The sequence below is a fragment of the Heloderma suspectum genome, chromosome 14 (assembly GCF_057233095.1).
Source record: "Heloderma suspectum isolate Gila_16-S chromosome 14, 16-S_ref, whole genome shotgun sequence".
In the NCBI taxonomy this organism is placed as follows: Eukaryota; Metazoa; Chordata; class Lepidosauria; order Squamata; family Helodermatidae; genus Heloderma; species Heloderma suspectum.
This window is the reverse complement of record NC_139471.1, coordinates 4,331,918-4,357,737: the sequence shown is the minus strand read 5'-3', so window position 1 is coordinate 4,357,737 and position 25,820 is coordinate 4,331,918. Positions and strand designations below refer to the sequence as shown.

Genomic DNA, 25,820 nt, shown 5'->3' with positions numbered 1-25,820 from the left:
CAGCTCCAGTATCTTTCTTTCTTTCTTTCTTATTTATTTATTTATTTATTTATTTATTGCATTTATATCCCACCTTTTTTCCTCTTGCAAGGAACCCAAGGCGGCTTACATGATCCTCCTCCTCTCTGTTTTATCCTCACAACAACAACCCTGTGAGGTAGGTTGGGCTGAGAGTCTATGACTGGCCCAAAGTCACCCAGTAAGCTTCCATGGCTGAGTGGGGACTAGAACCCGGATCTCCCAGCTCCCAGTCCAACACTCTATCCACTATTCCACACTGGCTCTATCAGTATCAGAGGCAGTATGCCTGTGTGCACCCGTTGCTGGGGAACATGGGCATGAGGGTGCTGTTGCCCTCATGTCATGCTTGAGGGTTTCCCGTGGGCAGCTGGTTGGCCGTTGTGTGAACAGAATGCTGGAATAGGTGGACCCTTGGTCTGATCCAGCATAGCTCTTCTGATGTTCTTATGATCCAGTATCTCTCTTCTGCTTGCGGAAGGTTTTTCTGCCTGATTTGGGGGATTCTTCCTCCAACACACAACACAGATCGTGCCATTTGGGCTCCTGACTCTCTGTAATATTTTCAGGGGGCTGTAGGGGCTTCTGTGGGAGTAAGTGGAGAGGGGGGAAGTCCACTTCTGTTAGTGCAGTCGATGGAACGTAAATCTGGGTCCACCCTGAAGTCTGTCAAAGTCAAACACAGAAAGAACCAAGTTTCCAGGGCAGCTGGGAGAAATTGCGTATTTGACAGAGCGTGTGTTTGATACCGGTCAGCATTCCAATTAAAATGGAGGCGCACCCACATCACCCAGCCAGAAATAGTTTCCATTTGGAGTGTGTGATAATAAGACTGAGCCAGTCTCAGAGGGGCGGCTGTGAAAGTCCTTGCTCCAAGCATCCTTCTGATTTGGAAAGGCCGATCCGTGTATCATGCAAAGTTGTACTGAGCACTGGTGATGTAGTGGTCAGTCTTGAAGTGCGGAAGCTCATCGTGACACTCCTCAGAGCCGCATCCCACAAGGAGAATCCAAAACTTGCAAGCGGCTGCGTTGATCCATATCCACAAACCAGTTCTAACAATTTTCGACTCCACCTGGAAGCTCCACCAGGCTTTTGGAAAGCAAATGGCTCTTAATGGCCCATCCAAGACCAGTGGTGAAAAAGGGGAGACGACTCTGGTGCTCGAGAAAACGCAACGTATTGCGCTCGACGTGTTTCAGAATGCTTCCTTCTTCAGGAGCTATTAAAAGCTGTTTGATCTCTTGTTCTGAAATAGACAAAGGTTCTTTCCCCATCATGAGAGCAATAGATCTCAATAATAGCGTTTGCAAGTATCCAGAGGAAAGAACACTTTGAAATGGAACGTGTCTCTCCTTTTTTCACAGTTATTCACGGTGCTCTTTCCCGCTTCACTTCTCCATCCAAGACCAGGCTGCCCAAAATACAGATTGTATAAAATCTGTTCTGTCTGTGTTTTGCAGATTGTCAGGCGCCTTTCGTTCCATCATGCAACCATCAATGGAATCTGATTTTTTTTCCAAATTTGCATTTGCACAAATTCACATTTGGGCAATTTTGCACATGTGAAAATGTGCAAATTCCCCAAAATGTGCATGTTCACACTTTAACCTATGGGGTAAATGTGTATTTTTTACTGGTTTTTAAAAATTTTTTGCCTGTTTTTCTATGACAAAATTTGCACAAAATTCAGGAAAGTTAGAAAACCAGTCCACAAGTCCACAGAATCCACCCGACAGATGCGGAACTCGCAGTTCAGATTCATGAAAATACTATGAGCATTGCAGCTAATCTCAGAAGGAACAGAGAATTCTGTTGATGTCAGCACCCCTGCTAATAAAAAAGTCCCGGAGCTTCGTCCCCGCAAGCCCCGCCTCCAGCACATCACTGCTGGACAGCCTGCTCTGTGATTGGTGCTTTGGATCTTAAATTACTTAAATTTATGTTGCGCATTCTATTGGCCGTCCTCATGTGACACCCATGACAGGGCTGGAGGGCAGTCCTACACTTTGCAGCATGGCAATCTCCCAGTTAAAGAAAAATAATTGTAAAAAACCTTAAGAAACAACGTTAAAATCAGGAGGTGCCAGGAGCCCCGGTGAGCACCAAGGAAGGTGTTCACGGACACATTGCTGCCCAAGTTGGAGACTTTTCCATATAAAGTAGCAGTCCCCAACCTTTTGGGGTCAGTGGGCACACTTGGAATTTTCAGAGAGTGCTGTGGGCACTCTCACAAAATGGCTGCCATGGAGGCGGCTTTCCCTATTGTAAAATGGCTACTCTGGTGGGCATGGCCAGTCACAATACACTCTTTTCCCAGAAGGCAAGGTGGTGAGGCTAAAAGAAAAGTCGTTTGCCCAAGAACCCCTAAGTCCGGGGCAGAGGCGGGGTCTGAGCTCCGAAACACAAAACTGCTCTTTGGAACCCAAATAAAGATGGTGCCAGAGGGCGGCACTTTGGTTTGCAGCAAGCCAGCCTCCCGGTTAAAGAAAATAATTTTAAAATCTTATGAAATAAAATAAAAATCAGGAGGGGCAGGGAGCTTGGTGGGCACCAAGAGAGGCACACCGGTGCTCATGGAGACCATGTAGGAGACCCCAGCTGTAAAGTGATGCACATCAATGCAAAAAACCAGTAAATAAACCCTCATGTCAAATTATTTATTCAGAGGCGCTCTCGTCTTTGTTAAGGGTTTACACGTTCCAAGTTAACCCACAGCTCAAGCTACAACCTCCGTCTGTTTAATTTACAAAAGCATCCCATCACATTCTCCCTTTGTCTTTAGCACTGGGTTGTGGGGCTTTTTTTTCTTTCTTTCCCCCTTTTGTTTTCTTTTCCCCTGCATATTTTGTCAAGGGTGCATCACCTCCGGGGCACACGTGAAGTCAAGAAAGGTCGGCTCTTGTGCGCCACAACCTTGTATTTTTTATTTTTTTTTGGAAAGAGGCCAGTCTCTATCAAGGAGAGAGAGTGTTACCCCTGGAGCCGTTGGCAAACTGGAACACAGATGCAGCCAAAGAGCAAAATATTCCCCCCACCCTCTCTCTCTTGCTTTAAATTGAATTTATTATCTGGAGGTGCTTTCCTTTTCAGGCCATTGGCAGGGAGTGGGTTGGTTTGGCAAGGGAGAGGCAACTCGGTGTGGGGATTGGAGTAAGCAGATGGGCAGAAACTCTCCTTCCTGGCATCCAAGAATGCTAAAAATAATGGTAAGGATAAAAACGGGCGCGTGCTTTGGCAAAGAGGGAAGGTGGCATCATGCTGGCTGCAGTTATAAACCTGGCTGCCTGGTGACCTCAGACTTCACCGCCAGGTGTGTGGTGTTTTTGAGCCAGTGTTGCTCAGACAGACGGTTCTGTAGCAGAGGCAGGGCTCGCAGGGACGCAACGCAGGGACGTTTTTTATCAGCAGGGACTCTGATATCATCAGGGGGCTCTTGGCTGCCCGTGTTGCCTTTTCAGGAGGCTGGAAGGGAGGGGAGTCCTGTCAGTGCAGCTGATCTGGCATAAATCTGGATCAAACCTTTGCACCTGTGCTGCCTTGGCACTGTGTACATTCCCCCCACCACGACCAACACACACACACACATCCTCACTGGCTTCCTCTGAACCCTCTTTTCCTCCATCTCTCCACTTGCTCCCTGTGGGTTCATAGGAACAACTCTGCATGCTTCCAGTCACTAGGGGGCAATAGAGAATGTCCTGTAGCTTGATCAGTTCCTATTTCCTGCTCTCTCTCCTTCCTCTTCCTACCTTCCTTCCTCCGCCTTCTTCCCCTGCCTCTACAACAAGCACCATGTGGTCTCCGCAGTGAGGAAGCCAGTGACCGTATCTCACGCCTTCGCTTACTTACACTCACACACCCAGCGTTAGAGGGTACTTGTACTTAAACAGCGTGAGATAGCCTTCTCAGATGATGTGTATAAAAGCACTACTAAAGTAAGTTGATTTGAACTTTTCAACTGGCTCTGGCCTACGTTTATTGCCTCCAGTACAAAATGCTCTGTTGCCACGCTATCTCTATGTAAAGCAGCTCTGTTGTAAGTCTCACCAGACTTTCCAGCACTCCCCATAAGGGAGGTGGCCATAGCTCCATGGCAGAGCACCTCCTTTGCATGTAGAAAGTCCCAAGTTCAATCCTAGAAGGAGCAACAGTTTGACTTGGTATCCGGCAGCCTTCAATATTTCTGCCAGCTTCCAGGCTTCACTGGACATTGTTAGGAAAGTCTGTGCTAGGCCTCCTGTTAATTATGTTAGAAGGCTGGGTAGGGACTGATAATCTTGGTATATATGAGCAAGATTGGCACCAAAGTTATTTTCTTACTCTTGTGTTTTTTTTTCATTCTCAGCTCTTTCTGTTGTTGTTGTTGTTGTTGTTGTTTACATTTCTATGCTGCCCCACAGCCGAAGCTCTCTGGGTGGCTTACAAGGGTTAAAACATTAAAAATACAATAAGCAAAGTTTAAAAACATAAGAAACACACAAACAGACAATATACACAGAGACAGCATACCTCCAAAAAAAACTTTGAGCAATCAGCCAAACCATAAAACAAATCCAGGGTCAATTAAAACTCATCACATGCTGCCAAACGCCTGGGAAAAGAGGCATTTATTTTTATTGTAAATTTCAACAAAACAAAACAGATCATAAAAAAGTAAGGACTATCCATTGTAACTATATGCATTAAAAGTATCAATTTCAATTGGCTACAATAGTCTAAAAAAAAGTGGATTATACATAAACTTCAACAAAAGCAGACCAAATATCCATAGTATCCATTTGCGAGTGGCACCTATGTGCCACCTGTTGAAATGTTGATAGTGTTGTTAGATCCTCAATCCGTTGCATTATATGAGGTAAGCATTTTTCATTATCTGTTCTGTATTTTCCCCCTTTAATAAAAATCAGGATCCTTTCCCAGTTCTGACTTCTTGCATGTTTTGTATCTCCTGACATTTGGCAGAGAGAAAAACAGAGACTATTGCTGGGGGGCTGTGAAAGAAACTGGACTCCTGCCTTTCTTTCTCCCCACCCCCTCCCCCTCTCATGCATACATTGTAGTCTTAGCTCCCATCATTTCGAAATTCATGAGGACTAGCACCTTCCCCTCCTGCAAAAGAAAAACATGTGGACTACTTGAAACACGGCACTGGAGAATAACACCTCACCTGATGCCCTTCCGGTGGGTTGGACCACAACTCCCATCATCCCCAGCAAGCATGGTCCAACATGTTGGGAGGGCTCCAGGTAGGGGCAGGGTGAGTTGAATTCTTATCTTCCCTCATGACTGCTCCAGAGAGAGGTGGAAGATCTCCACAACAGCGGTTCTGGTCTGCTGCATGTTACCAAAAATTCCCCCCGATCTTTTTGCTGATGCAAACGTGTGCTTCCATGCACCAGCAGGCCTCGGTTGTTACAGATCGAACAACAAAGCACGCTATTAGTCATTGAAGAATAAACACCCGGTTCCTTCTTTCTGGAAAGGAAAACATCACCATCATAAAAAAATTTAAAAAGCAAAAATACCCACCCACGGCCCTTTTTTCTGAGTAACCAGCCAGCTAACGTACAGCGCTGAATGGATGAGTGCAAATGTTCCGTTCCTTCACACTTTCCTTCCAGGGAACGGTTTGGGGAGGGGGTGGGAATGAGTTAGCATGGAGTGCAGGGGGCGGGGAGGTGATGTTTGCCCAATATATGGGTAGGCTTGGCTGGGTACAGTCCTGCATGCTTCACTTATGCTTAGCACATGATTTTGGGAATTCGCTGGCTTAGATCTCTTTAAAAGGGGAGTATTGATTGATTTCCTTGGCCACTATGGCAAGATGGATGCTGGGCTTGGTAGCGCTTTGCTCTGGGCCAGCAGGGTTTTTTTAATGTTCTCATCCATCCGTCTCTCTCTCCCTGTCTCCAGCCAGCTACCTGTCTCTTTCCATCTCTCTTTGTACGCTTTCTTTCTTTCTTTCTTTCTTTCTTTCTTTCTTTCTTCCCTTTTCTTCAGCCCATCTCAGTCTCTCTCTCCATCCATCCATACCCCATCTATCTCTTTTCTTCCTCTCTTCCTTCCTTCCCTCCCACCCATCTCTCTCTGTCTCTCTCTCTCTCTCTCTCCCTCCCTCCCTGTCTCCAGCCAGCTACCTGTCTCTTTCCATCTCTCTTTGTACCCTTTCTTTCTTCCCTTTTCTTCAGCCCATCTCTATCTCTCTCTCCATCCATCCATACCCCATCTATCTCTTTTCTTCCTTCCTTCCTTCCCTCCCACCCATCTCTCTCTCTGTCTCTTTCTTTCTCCCTTCCTCTATCCATCCATACCTTTCTCTTTCCATTTCTCTGTATCTCGTCTTCTTTCTTTCTTTCTCTCTCTCTCTCTCTCTCCCCCCTCCCTTTCCTTCAGCCCATCTCAATCTCTCTCTCTCTCCATCCATACCTATCTGTCTCCATAGTTTTAATTTTTTTTTTATTACGTCATCGTATGAAGTATTATGGTAAGCTACCTCAGAGAGCCTGCTTGGAAACGAACGAGTCTTCTGCGCGAGGGCAGGTGACAAATTCAGCCCATTTAACCGAACCGCTGCAGCGTGGGGGCTGGCCGTGTGAGCTGTAAGCAGTTCAGATGCCGCCTCTCACCTGTGCGCTCCCAAGATGGCCTTAGGCGAGCCATTTATTGTCACTGAGCTCTGCACATCTTGTGGGGCTTCAGCTTGGAACTGTTTAGCATAAGAGTGGGGAGCCTTAGGCCTGGGGGCCATATCTGACCCCCTGGGGTCGCAGCCCAGCCCTCTGGGTCCCACAGGTCCCACAACCCTTTCCCCCAAACACCAATCATGTGGAGGTTTCCCAGCTTTTGTGCAGTTTTCCCCCATTCTAAAAGGCTGACATGCCTGTCCGAAGGCTGAGTTGCTAAAATAAGCTGGGGCTTCTGTCATTCGCTATTTTGATCCCATCCCTCTTGCCTTTGGCCACGCCCCTTTGCCTTTGGCCACGCCCAACACTGGAATGAGGCCCCCAAGAACTGGGAGGGGTTCCCCAGGCCCCCACAATAAAACAGCATCAATGTGAAATTATTGTTCTTGTGTTCTTTCTGTCTCCCTGTCTCTCTTTCAAAGTGACGTTTCTGAACACTTGATGCCCTGGAAGCAATAAAAGCAGTTAATGGGAAAGTGTTTGCATAGACCTTCCGTTCCGACGGCAACCTTATTTGAAGTATTTCTATCCCGCTCCGCAGCTCCCAAAGCTTTACAGCTTGCGTACGATACATCGAACAAGATGGTCCCTGCCCTCACAGGCTTACAATCTAAAAGAGTCATGACACACAAGGAAGAAGGAATAGGGAGGGAAGAGGGGGGGAATTGACCAGGGTTGTTGGTGGCAGGCGGGGGGGATAATCTCCTTGCAGATCCATTTTCCTGACACCCCATCCGTGAAACCTCACACAGGCCACAATGTTCCTCCTTTTCTCTGCAGTCCCAACATCCATCATCCTCATGTCCTCCCACCCCCAACGCCCTTTCCCCTCCTCGCTGAGTCACGGCTGCAGTAACGTGAAAAAGATGTCAGCTGGGCTCCGATCAACTTTCCCCATCAATTTCTCCGCTCTCCCTCCCACCTGTTGGCCCAGCTCCGCTCGGCACGAGCAGCTTGACTGTTGCCTGACAGATTTGGGTGGCCCCGTTGCATAACGCTCCCCACTTCTCTCCCACCACCGTGCGCTCCGCCCCCGATACGCTGTTTCTCTATGTTGGTTTCTTGTTTATTCCTTTCCCTTTTGTATATTGGCCAGTTTTCCATCAGCACGTGGGAAGGAGATATTTCCTGCACAGCTTGTTTTGAGGGAGAGGGGATTAATTCTCTTTTCCCCCCTCCCCATTAGCAGGGGGAATTTAACTAGCATTAAACTAAAAACAAAGAGAGCGCGCACAAGCAAAATTCTGTTTTTCTCCTTGCAACTGAAAAGGGAGAGAGAGCAGGGCTGGCACCAAGGGTCGGCATGGGCAGGTACCTGCCAAGGGCCCACACCCCAGCAGGGGCCCACTGACAAGAGGCCCCTGGAGTTGCTCCTCCTCTTCCCCACGGCACCTTGCTTGTTCACCAGCCTCTTGCTCTGGCCCAGAAAACGGAGGTGGTGAGAGGGAGGAGCAGCAGATGCCACAGCCAGCTTGCTCCCTGGTTGTCTGCCTGACCAGCAAGCAAGTGGGAGCCGTGAGGAGGACGTGCAAGAGCATCTGGCGACCATGGTGCTGAGAAGGCAGGCTCACTGAGGGAGGGGCCCATGGAGGGTGTCTTGCCCAAGGGCCCTCCGAAACCTGGAGCTGCCACTGTGAGAGCAAGCAAAAAAAAAAAAAACCCAAATTTTCTCATGTTGCCTTTTCTTGTGCTGGCTCCTACAGCAACCTTGCGAGGTAGGCCGCTAATGCCATCCATTTTACAGACGGCAACCTGCAGCAGAGAGAGCGGTCCTGCACAGATGTCATGTTCAGTCATGGCTCAGGAACCGTGGTTGGGCATGACATCCAAATCGCCAAGCCGTGGCTTGGGTGCGACCAGAAGCCAGCATGTCAAATCATGGCTTGAGGTGGGTTTGTCAACACTAGGTTTGTAGCACTAGCTGGACAGATGTGATGTATCCAAAGCCAGTGCATGAAGGCTGCTAGCTGTGCAGCCCAAACCTGAAGCCCCAGTTGATTCAGTAGGGCTGAGCTCCTGGTCCTTCTGGGCTTAAGGCTGCATCCTTAACCGGTTAGCTAAGGCTTTAGTTCATGGGTTGGCAACCTTCAGCCTGTGGACCAAATCCAGCCCTCAGCAGTTCCCAATCTGGCCTGCAGAGGGGCTGATTGGGGGAAAGGGGGTAGTGTCAGCGGAAGGGGGCGTGGCCTTCTGGGGAGGCACGGACGGCTGGATTGGTGTCTTTGAGGTGTCACACCTGTCTTGGGTGGCAAAGAGAAACCCCCACATTGCAATAGGATGTTAAAATGTTGTTTTACCTGCATGCCTTGTCATGGGTTGGCACAATTTGGCAGAGGTGCCTGACACTTATTTTGATTTTGCAAATCAACTCCAGTTTTGGATGATGTTTGGGGATGTGTACTAAATAGAGAAGCAAATGAGGTGTTGCGCCAAAGCTCAGAGCATGCGGGGGGGGGAAGCTGGTTTTGCTAATTTACCCACAAAGCAGAGGTGGAAGGGGCAGAGGCAGCAGAAGCAGAGGCGGCAGAGGGAGAAGAGGCAGAAGAAGCAGAGGGAGAAGATGCAGAGGCAGAAGAGGAGGCAGAGGGAGAGGCAGCAGAAGCAGAGGCAGAAGATACACAGGCAGCAGAGGCAGAAGAAGCAGCTGCTGCCTGATATAAACACAGGCGATTGGACCTGAGACCTCAGTATAGTGCATTGTGCCCTCTTGCCCAGGAGTAGTAAATATCAGCTGTTGAGCTGTTATGAAATACTGAACAATGTTCCAACTTCTCAACTCCATCTGCTGTGGATGGGAAAGAGTGGGGAAGAGGCTGCTCAGTTAAAATATCTGTCGTTACGCTGTGTGTGTTGTGTTCGTGAGAGTGCTCTGTGAGCACCGTTTCCGTACATCAGGTGGGGAACCTTAGGCCTGAAGGCCAAACCTGGCACTCCCTGTGGTCCCCAGATGCCACACCCTCTCCCCCTGGCTTTTCCGCCAACCGCTCATCGTTTGGTGATTTCCTGGCGTTCATTTAAAATGTCTGAAGTGCACTGAATTGGCTGGAAGAGCAGCTGTTTCGAGATCTGCCACAGAGAGTTCTCTTGTCTTGCTTTCTTGAGATCCTTTCCAATGAAGCAGGGAGATTGAATCGGGGACTTTCTGCCTGCAAAGCATGTGCTCTGCAAACTGCGTTCTGGAAACTCCATTAACATGATCCTATTGCTATGCACACCTCGTGCATGCACACGCATCGGGGGGACGCCCGTTCAAATGTCTGTGCCTGACCGACTTTACATCTATGCTGCAGTGAGGGCCATTGCAGAGAACCACACAGCAAATCTTAACGTCTTTGCGCCAGGTGGAGTTGGTGCTGATGGGTGCTGCCGCCATGAGCTGCTCCAACAGACACCGATCGAGATTATTTCTCCAGGAGGTTGTCCGAGAAAGGAAGCTGTGCTCGGAATACCTTAGTGGAATGGATGAGCTACAATCCATCTTCGCAAACACCCCATCATCACTGTGCGTTTGCATTCTGGCAAAGCCACAACCCAGGGGAAAAAAGCAATGTGGGGCAGTGTTTGAAGGGGGATGTAAAAAGTGGTTTACTGGAACAGATCCAGTCCAGCCAACCCAGTATTCTGTTTCCAGACATGTTCAGCCAAATGCCTTCAGGAAGCCCACAGAGGGTATGAATGTGGCCCTTTCCCCATTAATTGTCCCCAGAATTTGAGATGCAGAGGTGTATTGCCTCTGAACTTCACCATCACCCTTACTTTATTGTATTTATGTTTTTAGTTATTATTATTACATTTATGTCCTGCCTTTTTCCCTCTGTGGAACCCAAGGCAGCTATTATTTTTAACTGCCCATACGGGTTCCAGATGGCTCTTAACTAAATGCAGATTAAACATCCTGCACTTAATGGAGGCTTGAGGACGTTAGAATGGCTGACATAGGATGGATAGACGTTGTCCAGTTGGATGCCCAAAAGCAGAGGATTTCATAGAATGGTAGGGTTAGAAGGGGCCTACAAGACCATTGAGTCCAGCCCCCTTTCAGATTTGGTTCCCTTTCTTTTGGAATGCCCACTGCATTTTGATTTGAGGATGCTGTACCTTCATCTCCTTACTGCTGGTATTGGAGAAAGCTCCCCTTTAAACAAAATTCTGTTTTTATTGGCCAGGATAGATTATTTTGTGATGTATGGCCCCGTTAAATTTGTTAAGCTAGCTCTAGGAAAGAGGAAGATGTTTATTTCGACAGGTGAGAACACAGGCCATTGTGTTATTTTAATTCATTTTAATGCCTTTTTAAAATTTGAGTATGCTAACCAGTCATAAACAGTTTATCATTACACTTACTCTGATCTCTTTGTATGCTGATGGTTTGAATGTTTCTTTTTTGTTTGATGTCTGTGCAAAAGCTTGGTTGGCTATTGAGCAATAAACTGAAACATCATCAGCATTATTAGCATTAGCACTAGCCTTTTTACCCTGCTGTTCAGCCACAGACTCCCAGAGCAGCTTACAAGGGCCAGAAATAAGACAGGCTCTGCCCACAGGCTTACAGTCTAAAAGACATGGTGGAAAAGGAAAAGTGGCTGGGGAGGGAGGAGGAAAAAAGCACAGTCAAGCACTAAGTTCATAAGTCTCAAAGTTCGGCAGGTCATGGAGCCAGATCTCAGCGTGGTCGAAGGGCCGCTGCTTTCTCTCCTTCCTATGGCCTCAGCAGCAACAACTGGCCACAGCTGGGGGCTCTCAGCAGGAGATCTCTCCAGGCAGGGGAGGGCAGGGGGGTGGCAATTGCAGATTCCTCTCTCTCTTCAGTAGCCTCAGCAGTGGTAGCAGAAAGGATGGGGTGTAAAAAAAAATGCTTCCAGGGACAGGGGTGTTCTGAAGCCATGCAGCAGGCCTCAGGTTTTAGTGTAACCACACTAAGGGGAAGGGTTGTAGTTCAGTGGCTGAGCCCCTGTTTCGCAAGCAGAAGGTCCCAGGTTCGACCCCTGGCTTCTCCCGGTAGGACTGAATGGGAAAACGCCTGCCTGAAACCCTGGGGAGCCATTGCTGCCAGTCAGAGTTGACAACACTGGGCTAGATGGACCCAGGGTCTGACTCGATAGAAGGCAGCTTCCAGTGTTCCTAGGACTAGACAAATTTGCCCATCAGAACATCAGAAGAGCCCTGCTGGATCAGACCAAGAGTCCATTCCATCCAGCATCCTGTTCCCAGAGTGGCCAGCCAGCTGCCCACGGGAAGCCCACAAGCAGGATGTGAGCGCAACAGCACTCTCCTGCCCATGTTCCCCAGCAACTGGTGCACATAGGCACACTGCCTCTGATCCTGGAGGGAACATAGAGCCATCAGGACTAGTAGCCGTTGATAGCCTTCTCCTCCTGCAGGAATTTGTCTAACCCTCTTTTGAAACCATCCAAACTGGTGCCCATCACTACGTCCGGGGGTAGCCAGTTCCCTAGTTCGTGCTGTGTGAAGAAGTCCTTCCTTTTACCTCTCCTGAATCTTCCACTATTCAGCTTCACAGGATGACCCCTTGGGTTCTAGTAGTAGGAGAGAGGGAGAAAAATGTCTCCGTCTCCACCTTCTCCCCACCAGGCATCATTCTGTACAGCTCTGTCATGTCCCCCTTGACCCTCCTTTTTTCCAAGCTAAACAATCCTCCTTTCCTGCCCCTTGATTCCCTTAAAGTGACCATTCGTGAAAATTCTCTCCATGTGGCATTTTGGCCACAGTGGATCCAAACATCCGGCAGCTCTTCAAGGTGACCGTCGTTGCTCCAGGGCTCTCATTGGCTGCGGCGCCCCAGAGGCCGCATCTGACTGGTCTGGTGCAGCACTTACTTTTCATTTTGTTTATCTCTTGTGTCTTTATTATTCCATTTATATCCTGCCTTTTTTCCTCTTGCAAGGAGGCAAAGACGGCTTACTTGGTCCTCCTCCTCCTCTCCATTTTATCACAACAACCCTGTGAGGTAGGTGAGGCTGTGAGTCACGGACTGGCCTCAAATCACTCAGTGAGCTCCATGGCCGAGTGGGGATTAGAACCCAGAACTGAGTCCCAGCCCAACGGTCTAGCCACTGCATCACGCTGTTTCTGCACCACGCTTTTACCGTGCATGCTGTAGTTTGCTGCCCGCTAGCCTCTTGGATGGCTGGTGCTGTCTGGGGGTCGCTTGGGGGCCCTCCCAGACTGCAGGGCACCCCGTGGCCTGGTGGTAGAGGCCATTGCTCTGTTGGGGTCATGACTTCAGTGCAGTGAAGCGCCTAGAAAGCTATACCATCCTGGATACATCAATAGCAATAAGAATAATGGATATCGTGCTTGTGAAATCATTCCTGGGATACTTCTTGTAAACAGGGAGGTGGGATCACACGGCATCCCCGGAGCGTGTGCCAGCCGCCCGTTCTTCTCCCCTGCAAGTGGGCTTATATGGAGAAGAGCGAAGCCAGGCAAAAGGAGGTTATTTAGGATAAACCTTGCGACGGCGTTTTGACCAAGCGGACTTCTCCCCACCCCCCAATCCCTGTAGTGGAAAGGTAAGCCAGATTCTCACAATGACAGCAGGAGCATCCATCAAGTTCTCTTTTCCTGTAAATATTATTCTAACAACGGCTGCTCTGTTACCTAAATCAGAAGTAACAGCCGGGGGCGGAAGGGGCCAATGAGTAAATATTTTGGCCATTTGTTCCTGTTGCCCCCACCACCGATGGACGAAATAAGATTGATTGCTGGTGTGGTTTGTATCTGCAGCTAAACTGATCCAGGGGGCCGGAGCAAGTCCCCTACGGGGAAAGGTTACAACAGCTGGGACTGTTTAGTTTTGAGAAAAGGCAAGTGAGGGGAGACAGGACAGAGGTGTACCAAGTGATGCACAGCATGGCAAAAGTGGAAAGCGAGGCATTTTTCTCCCTCTCTCCTAATACCAGACCCCAAAAGGGCTCATCCCATGAAGCGGATTGGTGGGAGATTCAGGTCCAGCAAAAAGAAGTCCTTCACATGGCGCAGTTAAGCTATGGGGTTTTGCCGTCACCAGATGGAGTGATGGCTACTCATTTGGATGGCCTTCAGAGGGGATTGGACAAATTCACAGAGGAGGGGATTACTCGTCCGGATGGCTATATGTTACCTCCAGTATCAGAGGCAGCGTGCCTAGGTGCACCAGTTGCTGGGTGTTTCCAAGCTGGTGGTTGCACCCCACAGAATAAAACGGACTCTGCTTTATCAACAAACCTCCACATTTTATTTTAAACCAAGGCCCCACTATAGAGCTAAAGGGGGCAGGAAGGGAAGGAGACTGGGGAAGCTGGGATACGATGTATTCCGAGGTGTCCCCAGCCTCCTTCCCTCCCGTTCCAAGGCACCCCAGCAAAAAAGCCCATCCGGCCAAAATGCAGAGTGGGAGGAGCGCAGAAGCTAAGATCACCTCCACTGCTCTTCCCGCTCTACATAGCATGCCTGTAAGCCCCCGAGTTCAGAGGCTTACGGGCATCGCCACAGGATTGCACCCTAAGTTTGTCACAGTTGTGGCATTTCTTCCCATCATCTGGGTGACTCTCTTTTTGTCTTGCATGTTGCCCCCCACATACTTGCATTGGCCTGCGGTGTTCACTGTTACATCCGGTTTCCCTGTCCCTTTCTTCTATCCTGTTCGGACAGATTCCACTGTCTGCCCTTCCACGGCTCTAATCCTGACTTTGGACAACTCCGCTGCCCTGCAAACCTCCAAGCTTTTCTCTAGGGTCAAGTTTGCTTCCCTCAGCAATCTCTCTCGTACACGCGCGTCCTGTATTCCACACACTACCCAGTCCCTTACTGGGGAGTCTTTGATATCTCCAAAATTGCAGCTGCCTGCTAACATCTTTAAACTGGTGCAATATTCTGGGGTTGCAGCGGACATCAAAACAACCGGTTATTGTAGCCAAAGTATGCTGTGCTTCGGGAATGCTTGCACACTGCGTCTCACTTAATTATCTCCCCATTTCTCCAATCAAATACAGAAACAGTTTCATTTCCACAAACTCCTCTTTATCTGCCATTGCAATCTTTTCAGGTTTTCCATGCCTGGGCCTGCAGGTTTAATATGTTTGGTGGATTCAGAACCACCATTTCCATTTTCTCTGTCTTTCTCTTTCTCTCTCTCTCTGCTCACACTTTCTTATTTTTCTCTCTAGGATTCCGTGACCCATGACTCTCTCAAAATTCCAGATGTGCCCACCAACTCAACAACTGGTCTAGAAAGTGATCCCCGTGTTCTCTGCTCTTTCTGAGCTCGAAAGGCATCACCACGGCCTTACAGCAACTCCAACCCTGCTTCAAATTCATTTTTTCTCTCTTTCTCTTTCTCAGGTACAAAGGTTTTATCAAGGACTGCCCCAGCGGACAGCTGGATGCCGCTGGATTCCAAAAGATCTACAAGCAGTTTTTCCCCTTTGGTGACCCAACCAAGTTTGCGACCTTCGTCTTTAACGTCTTTGACGAAAACAAAGTAAATGTGCATCTTTCCTCGGTGACTCATGCCGCTCCCCTCTCCTGTGCCTTAGTCCCTTCCCTCTAAAGCCCGCTCACTGTCCCCCAAATGCAGCTGATCCGCTGGACTGGGGGGGGGGGAACAGTGTTCCAGTGCTGCTATTTACCCCACCCTTTTCCTTGATCTCGCTGGGGAACAGGAAGGTAAAATCCTCTCTCGTCTCCCTTTGAGCCTGCTTCTGAGATAGCTGTTCTCTTGCCATTGGAAGCTGCAGAGAAACAGTGACCCTGGCAGCGATTGCTGGGAGATGGCCAGTGGTGTCGTGGAGGCAGGGCTCGCAGGGTCGAAGCCCCGGGACTTTTTTCTTAGCCGAGATGCTGACATCATCTGCCACCCCCACCCCCCCGACTTCCCTGTTCCCTCTGAGCTTAGCTGCAGTCCTCACAGTAGCTGGGGTGGGGAGCAGGATGGATTTCCCCAGCAACAATAGATTGTTCCCTATGGTGATGCAAAGTGGGGGGCGGCTTGGTCTTGAATGGGCAATGAAGACCCACTCGGTTTATCAAAGACCTGCTCCTGGTGGAGATGAAAACTCTATGCCTCACTTCTCTGAGCTCTGAGCTCCAGGATCCAATACCAGGCTGGAACAGTGAGCAGTGATGTAGTGGAGGCAGGGCTCACAGGGACGCAGTGCCAGGACTTTTTTATTAGCAGGGACACTGACAGAATCTGCCACCCCTCTCGGAATTCCCTGTTCCCCCTGAGCTTAGCTGCAATCCTCACAGTAGCTGGGGGAAATCTGGGATTTCCGCAGCAACAATACATGGTTCCCCATTGTCAGGCAAAATATTGGGGTCTGGAATGGGCGAGGAAGAACAGCTGGCTTGACAAAAGACCTGCTCCTGGTGGCGATAAGGTTGCGAGAGCTGGTTGATCTGGATCAATGCAGCCGCCTGCCATTTTGGACTCTCCCGGGGGGCGTGGCTAGGGTGACTGCCACGATGAGCGCCTGGATGTCCACATTGACCACTGCACCTCTGGTGTAGGGAGAGGCATTTGTCTCCACATGCTTCCCCCCCCCCCCGATCCCTTGATCTTAGCAAATGGGGCATGGAGGTTTAAACCTCCCCAGCTCTGCATGCTCAGATGTGTGTGTGTAGAGGAGTGAGTGTGTGTGTACATCGTGATGCAACTGGAGGTAGACCTCAAAGTCCTAGGAACGTTGGAAGCTGCCTTATACGGAGTCAGAGCCTGGGTCTATCTAGCCCAGTATTGTCAACGCTAACTGGCAGCAGCGGTTCTCTGGGGTTTCAGGCAGGATTCTTTCCTAGCCCTACTTGGAGATGCTGCCGGGGATCGAACCTGGGACCTCGGCATGCAAACCAGTCTCTGTCACTGAACGATGGCCCTTCCCCCTCAATGAAGTAAGATTCCAACCCTCATGGTTCTGAATGAAGGGCTGACTTAAAGTGGGAACATTGGAAGCCTTCTTATCCTGAGTCAGGCCCTGGGTCCATCTAGCCCAGTATTGTCGATCCTGACTGGCAGCAGCAGCTCTCCAGGGTTTCAGGCAGGAGTTTTTCCAGCCCTACGTGGAGATGCTGGGATTTGAACCTAACACCTTCTGCATGCAAAGCAGGGGATCTACCCCTGAGCTACAGTCCATGGTCCCTTAGTCTAGAGGTCCCAAAAGGACCATCCAGAGAACGGCAGCCGATACGGGCAGTGGGAAACAGTCCCCATATCAGTACCTGGCCAGCCTGGGCCAGCTGAGTCCCAGCAACGCTGATGCTGGCCACTGCAGCTCCCTTTCTATCTTCTTATTTTAAAAAACCTTTTACGGCCCCGGGGCAGCTATCCAGGAACTATCCAGGCATGTACATAGTTACAGGTGCTCATTGCATTCGTTTTCCCTTTCAAATGTATTACCCTGTTCCGTAACAAAACAGTGCTGCACTACAACTCCCATATTCCCCCAGACAGCTATGGCGGGAATTGTAGTGACAGGTAGGGATGTGCGAACCCACCCCCGTCCGGGTTCTCTGGGTGCCCACCCAGCCCCTGCCTCCGCTTGCTGACCCTTGGACCGTGCTCAAACTCCTCTTGTGCTCGGCGAGCAGCCCGTGCTCTTCACTGCGGCCTCATCGAGCTCCACGGTCACCATTTTTGGAAAAAAGAGTGGCAATCATAAAAATGCACATATTTGCGTATGTGTGAAAATGTGCGTTTTTGTGAACGCACATATTTGCGTATGCGTGAAATGCGCGTTTTCGCACATACGCAAATATGCGAATTTTTATGATGGCCGTTCTTTTTTCCAAAAATGGCGATCACAGGGCTCGGCGAGGCTGCCAGGGTGAGTGCGGGCTGCTCGCCGGGCAGGGGCTTGGTGAGCGGGGCTTGTGGGTGGGGGCAAGGGGGGTCCACTGGATTCCCAGGTGCCACCCCTAGTGGCGGGGCTAAGGCTGAGAGAGGCAGGATTCCCTGAGACCAGCCTCCCAAGTAGATGTTTTTAGCATCAGGACAGCAGACACAAGTTCCATTTTATCCCTATAGCCAGGCTGGCAGTACAATACAAGGCCGTTTAAGATGCAGAACCGCAAATTGTTTTCTTATCAGGGTTGGCAATCAGTTGTATGCATTGTGGGGGTTTTGTTTGTTTTGCTCATGGTCTAACACAGGTGGAGAATTGTGAGGAGTCCAGGGGCCTCCACAGACCTCCCCACAATTGAGTTATACACATGGCTGTCAAAAGCCCTCTTCCCCCCACCCCCGGCAGCCCAATCCTGCAAGACCATTAAGTCCAGGGTCTACAATGACCTAGCTGCACATACGCAGCACCTAGCCCCACAGCCAACACCAGATGCTGCCCCTGGGGCCGAAATACCACACGCCCCCCTAAAGCATTAATGTGCTTGATGCTGAGAACTCCCGCTTTTAAAATGCTTTCTAGCACAGCTCTTCTTGGGAGGCCAAAATCTTTCGCTCTGCCATGGTATAAAATTGCCGTCTGTCACCAGCGGTCCCCGGGGCTTATTTTTTGCTCTGTTATTATTACAGGGAAATGGATATTAAGCGAAATGCTAAAAGGTGCTGGGGGTGGCAGGGGGAGGGGGAGAGAGAATGAGACATTGCATGCGGCTTAGAAAGGCTGCTGGGCAGTCGTCGTTGTTGTGCCCCCCACCTCTGATTTAGTAAAAGCTTCCGGAGTTATCTGCAGCAGGAATTACACGATGCGTCGGGTTTCTTGTTGCTGACCAGATTAAGGGTTTTTTCCCCCCTGCTGACGGGCTGCAGCAAAGCTAAATGCTAAATGCTTTTTCTAAGTTGCTGCTCTCCCCTGCCCCTTTTCTACTTTTCCCTCTGGTGATTAATACTCTCTTCTTTTCAAAAGGGACACAAGAAAACTAGGTTTATCTGAGCCGAGGAATAGTTCCCTAGAGAGAGAACCAGAACAGTGTTTTCACAGAAGGGAAAAATTGGGGTGATGGTGTCTGAATGTGTGTGTGCGTGCGCACGCATGTGTGTGTGTAAATATTTTAATATTTTTTGGAGGCTCCAACCTTTGAGTCAACGGCTTTCGGGTCCATTTTTTAAATTGCTGCATTCTAGGGAGTTTTGCTCTCACCAAATCCTTTTTCTGTTCTCAGGATGGAAGGATCGAGTTTTCGGAGTTCATCCAGGCCCTTTCAGTCACTTCCCGAGGAACTTTGGATGAGAAACTACGGTGTAAGTGATCCCTTGGGCCATTCAGCTTTAGTCCTGTAAATTGGGGGCTGGCCCCCCGCTGTCAATCCCGGGGCAAAACTCATTTTTGTGTGTGTGATGGGTCTTATGATAGGGGTGTTGAACCTTTTTCAGCTCGAGGGCCCAATTCCATTCTGGAAAAGCTCTCAGGGGCTGAATTCTAGTGGTGGGTGGAGCCAGAGGCAAAAGGGGCGTTCCCTTAGTTAGTCTGCCTTCTCACTGCCACGGTTACCATCTGCTCTTGCTCCTCCTCTTCTTCCTCATCATTGGTACCACGTGCAAGCAGAGAGCCGGTGAGCACGGAGGCCATGGCATGCACTGCTCCTCCAGGCTCTACCTGTAATGCTTCCCCACCTTCTCCTTGTCATTTTAGGGGCCTTTAAGCTGTACGACCTGGACAACGACGGGTACATCACACGGAACGAGATGCTGGATATCGTCGATGCTATTTACCAGATGGTGGTGAGTGTGCCACAGAGGAGGAAGGGCTTGTTCCGATGAGCAGCTGTGATTTCTGGAAAGAGGGCCAGATGGAGGGAGGGGCAAGTTCTAGGATATACCCCCCGGAGAAGAAGAGTATGATGCCTAATATACGCTTGAACATTTGCAATTTACAAAAATATGTTTTGTCTGGTCACCTGGAGACTATTTTTACTCACCCCAAGCAACCAAAGCAAAAATAACTTCCAGGCGATCAGACAATCATGCTTTAGTAAACTGCAGAAGTTGATTCTTTCCTTTAGGCTACTGACATGCCGCAAATTATTCTCTTGGGCTTGTCTCAGCCATTGGGCCAATAAAACCTCTTAGGGGCTAAGTAGCCTTTTTCCAACCTTGGGCCCCCAGCCCGTTTCCTTTGTGAAAGCAGCTAGTTTCCTTGCCGAAACACTGCCTGCATGCTCCAACCCTGCCCTCGACTACAACTCCCCCCCCCACCCCCTACAGCTTACAATTATGTGGACAGAGGCAGGGTTGGGGGAGAGGTGAGGGTCTGGCATAAGGCGAATGGAACGGAGCTGCAGAGCTAGAGAGCAGCAAAGCTTGACTTTCAAGAACAAAGACAGCAGGGACATTCCAGGTCTAGGGAGGATCCTGACCGAAACAGGGAGACGCCATTCCCTCTTCTCTTCCTTTCCGCAGGGCAACACAGTGGAGCTTCCCGAAGAAGAAAACACGCCGGAGAAGAGGGTAGATCGGATTTTCGCCATGATGGATAAAGTGAGATGTTTTCCAGTGTCCTGTTCCCTTGCTGCAACCTTGGGCTCCATCCAGAGATGTCCATGGGATGCCATAAGCCACAGCCAATCGGTGGCGTGGTGGTCAATTTGGAAGGGCAGGCACTCATTGTGTCAAGGGCTCCTTGGAGGGCTCTCTCAGTCTAATCCAGTAGCCAAGTCCAGACACAGACAAAGGGATTCTTTTCAAAGCTTTATTCTTCTTTTACAACTTACAACTCTACAGGTAGCAACTAGATCTGAGCAGCAGCATCCCTATGCCCTAAGTTGGAACAGTTGGTCCCCGTTTGAAAGGCAATTACTGGCAGACCCCTGAATATAAGGACTAGGGAGAATCCCTCCCCTTTTCCCTTGGATCCTCTGGGCACAACCGTTCTTTGAGCGCCAACCGGGCGCTACGCCTCCTTTCCGCGCTCTCCATTTGGCGCCGCTCTCTGCGTCTGCGCCGCGCATCCAACCAGTCTGCTATCGGTGCTGGGTCACTCCCTGGACTGCTTTCTAATCTAGGAATGTGGGTGGGAGGAATCTTTGTCAGCTGCGGGCCCTGGGAAAAAGGGGCGCGCTCCTCTCCCAGGAGCGACTGCTCTTCCTCCGAATCAGAACTACTCTGGGATTCTATGGGCTCAGTGTCCACCCTGACACATTGTGACAACCGCCCGCCCCCCCGGAGTGTCCAAAAACGCAGGCAGCCGTATTGGTCCATATCAACAAGCCCATTCTGGCAGTTCTCATCTCCATCAGGAGCAGGTCTTTGGTCAAGCGGATGGGTGATAATTGCCCATTCAAGACTGAGACACCCCAAAATATCTGCATCATAACAAGGAACAAACAATACATTGTGGCTGAGAAATAAGTTTCCCCACAATTACTGGGAGGATTGCGGCTAAGCTCAGAGGAAACTCCCTCTCTCATAATACTGGAACCCAGCGGGGTCGTCCCATGAAGCTGATGGGTGGGAGATTCAGGACAGATCAAAGGAAGTCATCCTTCACACAGCCCAGAGTTAAACTATGGAATTGGCTACCACCAGATGATGGCCACCAACATGGATGGCTTTAAAGGGGGTTAGACAAATTCCTGGAGGAGGAGGTTATCATTGGCTACTAGTCCTGATGGCTATATGCCACCTCCAGGATCAGAGGCAATGTGCTTATGTATACCAGTTCCTGGGAAACATGGGTGGGAGGGTGCTCTTGCACTCGTGTCCTGCTTGTGGGTTTCCCGTGGGCAGCTGGTTGGCACTGCGTGAACAGAATGCCGGATGAGATGGACCCTTGGCCTGATCCAGCACGGCTCTTCTCGTGTTCTTAAACAGAGAAGTCTGAGGGGTGTGGCAAATGACATCAGCACCCCTGCTCATAAAAAAGTGTCAGGGCTGTGTCTCTGTGAGCCTTGGTGCCACTACACCATGGGGGCCATATGCAAGCAAAGCATGTGTCCTATGGCCATGCATGCGCAAGGTCCCAGGTTCAATCCCCGGGTTCTCCAAGCAGGGGTAGGAAAAATTCCTGCCTGAAACCCTGGAGAGCCGCTGCTGCCAGGCAGTGTCAATAACACTGGACTAGATAGACCCAGGTTCTGACTCGGTAGGAGGCAACCTCCAATGTCCATGTGGATTCCTTTCATTGTATTTGACCATGATGCAATAAAATCTGTGCAAAGGATGCCCTAGAGCAGAGTCAGGGAACCGGTTGCTGGCCCCCTCCTGTAGCGAGTTACACATTGAGAACTGCTCTCCCACAAGTGTAGCATCCCAGCGATTTACAAAAGCAAATCACTGGATCAGAGTGCTCCTGCCTTTTCTTTTCACTTCTGGGGGGAAGGGTATAATCATGGGTGGGAGTAAGATGGAAGCGAGGGTAACAGGGGACGTGGGACTGGAGAGATCCTCGTTCAGATCTGTGAAGCCCAGAGGATGACTTTGGGCCAGGCACGCTCTGTCTCGGCCTGACCTACCTCGGAGGGTTGCTGTGAGGATAAGATGGGAGGGTAGAGAGATACGCCACACCTCAGGCTCCTTGGATGAATGAACATATCAAAGAAATGAAACTAAATGCGAGTCTCTGTATGGGTTGCCCAGCTCCGTCCTTGACCCCTCATTCGTCCTCTATTCCAGAATGCCGATGGCAAGCTAACGCTGCAGGAATTCCAGGAGGGTTCCAAGGCTGACCCCTCCATCGTCCAGGCGCTCTCCCTCTACGACGGACTCGTATAGTTCCATGGTCCTATGCTTTGGTGAGTGGCCAAGTGGCTAGCAAGCGAGAGAGAGGGGGCTGGTTGGCATGATCACCGCAGCCCACTGTGGCTTATTTAAGCCCCAGTGGATTGCAGTGTGTCTGCATGGCCATTTTGAATATTCAGGGAGGTTGCCATAGTTTGTTGTGCTGTCCAAAACTGTGCGGCAGGGGTCGTTTGAGGGTTAAACAACCCTCAAATAGCCCATAGTCTCTTGTAAGGATATTTGACTTTTTTTTTGAAGCCTCGAACAACAAACCCCCTGCTGGGGGTTGAATATTCAAAATGGCCTCCCACGCCTCCTGCGACCCACCGAGGCCACGCCTGGGTGGCCATTTTGAATATTCAGGGGGTTGCCATAGTTTACCATGTTGTCCAAAACTGAGTGACAGGTTAAACCACCTTCAAATAACTCATGGTCTGTTGTAGGGTTATTTGGCTCTTGGGCAGGACACCCCCTCCCTCCGTGAGTCCACTTTCTCACTGCCATGGTCACCACCTGCTCTTGCTCCTCTTCCTCTTCCTCGTCATGGCTCCCACTTTCTCGCTTGACAGGCAGAGAGCCCGGGAGCAAGGGGGCCGCGGCATCTCCTGCTCCTCCTCCTCGCCACCACTTCCGTTGCCTGGGCCAGAGCGAGAGGCAGGGGAGCAAGCCGGTTGCGATGGGGAAGAGGAGGAGCAACTCCAGGGGGCCCTTGCCAGTGGGCCCCTGCTGGGGCGTGGCCCATCGGCAAGCGCCCCACCATGCCAACTCTCGATGCCGGCCCAGTGCTCCTGGCTCCTTTTTAACTCTTTCTCCTCCCGCGTATTCTTCTCCCCTTCTTTTGCAGACACACCTGAGGGAAGTCTCTTCCAGTGCCATCAGACACCCCCCTGCCCTCAGACAAGACGCTCGCCAGCCCCCCTTTACGTTAGATGCGAACAAGGGATGCGCTTGGGGCATGACGTCAACCCAGCCACTCTGCGCTCCAATTCAACTTGTCTCCATTTACCAACTTCTGCATTTAACGAAAAAACGGAAAGGAAGGGGGAAAGGGAAGAAGGAAAAGAAGGGGGGAAAGCAGAAGTAAAAACAACATAATTTGCTTGAGCCCCCGAATATCACTGGATGGGGCGTTCCTCTCACACATTTTTTTCTTTGTTTTGAATGGACTAAGAAGAAGTGATGTTTTACATTTCTTTCATGGGGGAAAAATGCAGGCTGAAGACAAAGGTACTTATTAATGCATCGATGTGTCTGGCTGCCACAGGACTGAATCATAGATGTCAGGGTGGATGGCTTATTAACCAGAGCTGGCTTTTGCTTTTAAACCAGGGGTTTGGGATAAGGGAGTTTAAAAAAATCCATTTGAAATCCATGTTCCACATCATCGTCTCGGATTGCAGAAAATTGCATTGCTGGGGAGGGGGGGAATATATGTACACATATAAATTAATTTGGGGGGGTGGCACAGTATTGTATGTTTTCTTTATTTTATTTTTGTGCGTGTAGGAAAAGCGAGGCACTTTTTCCCCGTTTTCGAAAGACCTCTAAATTATCGGTACCTATTTATTTGCCGCTTCAATGTTGCTGTTGTATTTTTAGTTGGATGTGTCAGAAAGAAAGACAAAAACCGCGATCAAAGGCTGTAAGGTTTACATGCGTCTCTGCTGCTGAGGTGTTGTTACCCACAGTAGAAATCAAGCCAAAAAAGATAGAAAGATTTCCCCTGAAGTTACAAATGAGAGCTCTGCTGCCTGTCTGAGGTGGAAGGGGGTAAATGTGACCCCTTTATGTTGTATGCATCCTTTGTCCGTCCCCCCACACCGAAAGGCCCCCGCTGAAGCCGGTTGATCTCAGACTTGTGCGATCTGCTACATCCGCCTTGCCTTGGAGAGCTCTCGAACACTGTCTTTTCCTCTGTGTCTGCGTAACTTTCTGTATTTCCTTTGCCCTGCTGTGTTAATTTCGCCATTTTAGCCTCTGTTTGTACAAGACGAATGACGAAATAATCCCGTACCCAAAGTTTTCTCTGCATGAAACAAAGTGTTAAATGTGGCCGATATTGTCAGAGCTTTAAAAACAAGTCGTCTTCTTTCTGAAAGAGCAAACAAGCAAAACCATCAGAAATGGTACAGATCTCGTTTCTTTGTGGACTTTGGGAATCTGATTCTTTCTTGCGGAGGAGGAGGAAGCCTGGGTTCCCTGTGCCATCAGGGCTGACCGACGGAAGAGAGGGGACATCGAACGATTCCAGATGGGTGTTTGGGCATAGCGGCCTGGACGGTCAGGTGATACCAGAGGGCCAGTCAGGTGCTACTCAGGGGTACAAAGTCTCACTGAGTGGTTGACTCCGCTCAGGTTTGGCCACATGCCCTCCCCTCAGCGCCTCAAGATTTCTGCCCACACCAGGCCTACCTTGCAGCCCACCTGCCTCCAAGGTACCTGCCCACCCTTGTCCTCTGCATCTGACACCCTCATGAATATTGCTATCTTAGATGGATGTTTACAGTACCTGTATGATGAAGTACCTTCTTTAGTCATGTTTTGGTAGGCTTGGGCTTTCCAGTGTGCCCACAGACGCCTCTCTCAGCGCCTGGCAGGCGCACTACCCCTCCTAATTATTATAATGTTTCTTAAGATGTTTTTAATTAATTACTTTATGGGGAGAGGTAACGAGTGGGGTACGGCAGGGCTCAGTCCTGGGCTCAGTGCTCTTCAACATTGTTATTAATGACTTGGAGGAGGAGGTGCAGGGAAAGCTGATCACATTTGCAGATGACACAAAATTGGGCGGGATAGCTAATACTTTGGAAGACAGAAACAAAATTCAAAATGATCTGGATAGACTGGAGCGCTGGGCAGAAAAGAACTGAATGACACTTAATAGGGATAAATGCCAATTTCCGCACCTAGGAAAAAGAAACCAAATGCACAGTTACAAGATGGGGGATACGTGGCTCAACCACACTACAAGCGAGAAAGATATTGGAATTGTTGTCGATCACAAGCTGAATATGAGCCAACAATGTGATGTGGCTGCAAAAAAGGCCAATGCTATTTTGGGCCGCATTAATAGAAGCATAGCTTCCAAATCCCGGGAAGTACTAGTTCCCCTCTACTAAGCACCGGTTAGGCCTCATCTGGAGTACTGTGTCCAGTTCTGGGCACCACACTTTAAGAGGGATGCACACAAGCTGGAGAGGGTTCAGAGGAGGGCAACAAAGATGATCAGGGGACTGGAAACAAAGCCCTATGAGGAGCGACTGAAAGAACTGGGCCTGTTTAGCCTTGAGAACGGAAGACTGAGGGGAGATAGGATAGCGCTCTTCAAGTACTTGAAAGGTTGTCGCAGAGAGGAGGGCCAGGATCTCTTCTCGATCATCCCAGAGTGCAGGACACAGAACAATGGGCTCAAGCGACAGGAAGCCAGATTCCAGCTGAAGATCAGGAAA

The 25,820-nt window shown here is 49.7% G+C and overlaps 1 protein-coding gene across 2 annotated transcripts in view; it reads left to right on the top strand.

The window, feature by feature from the left end:
- Nucleotides 1-25,003, top strand: part of NCS1 (neuronal calcium sensor 1) — a 49,678-nt gene extending 24,675 nt beyond the window's left edge. Inside the window, exons 1-7 of one of the 2 annotated variants that reach the window (XM_084821052.1) lie at nt 3,783-3,956; nt 15,048-15,186; nt 18,819-18,897; nt 19,289-19,377; nt 20,056-20,133; nt 22,267-22,385; nt 23,216-25,003. In XM_084821052.1, the coding sequence (XP_084677178.1) occupies nt 3,931-3,956; nt 15,048-15,186; nt 18,819-18,897; nt 19,289-19,377; nt 20,056-20,133; nt 22,267-22,365 (510 nt within the window). In that variant the 5' untranslated portion in view covers nt 3,783-3,930 and the 3' untranslated portion in view covers nt 22,366-22,385; nt 23,216-25,003. Of the gene's footprint in view, nt 1-3,782; nt 3,957-15,047; nt 15,187-18,818; nt 18,898-19,288; nt 19,378-20,055; nt 20,134-22,266; nt 22,386-23,215 lie in introns of those variants that run through there. The other variant, XM_084821051.1, reaches the window with a different exon arrangement.
- Nucleotides 25,004-25,820: the final 817 nt, after the last annotated feature.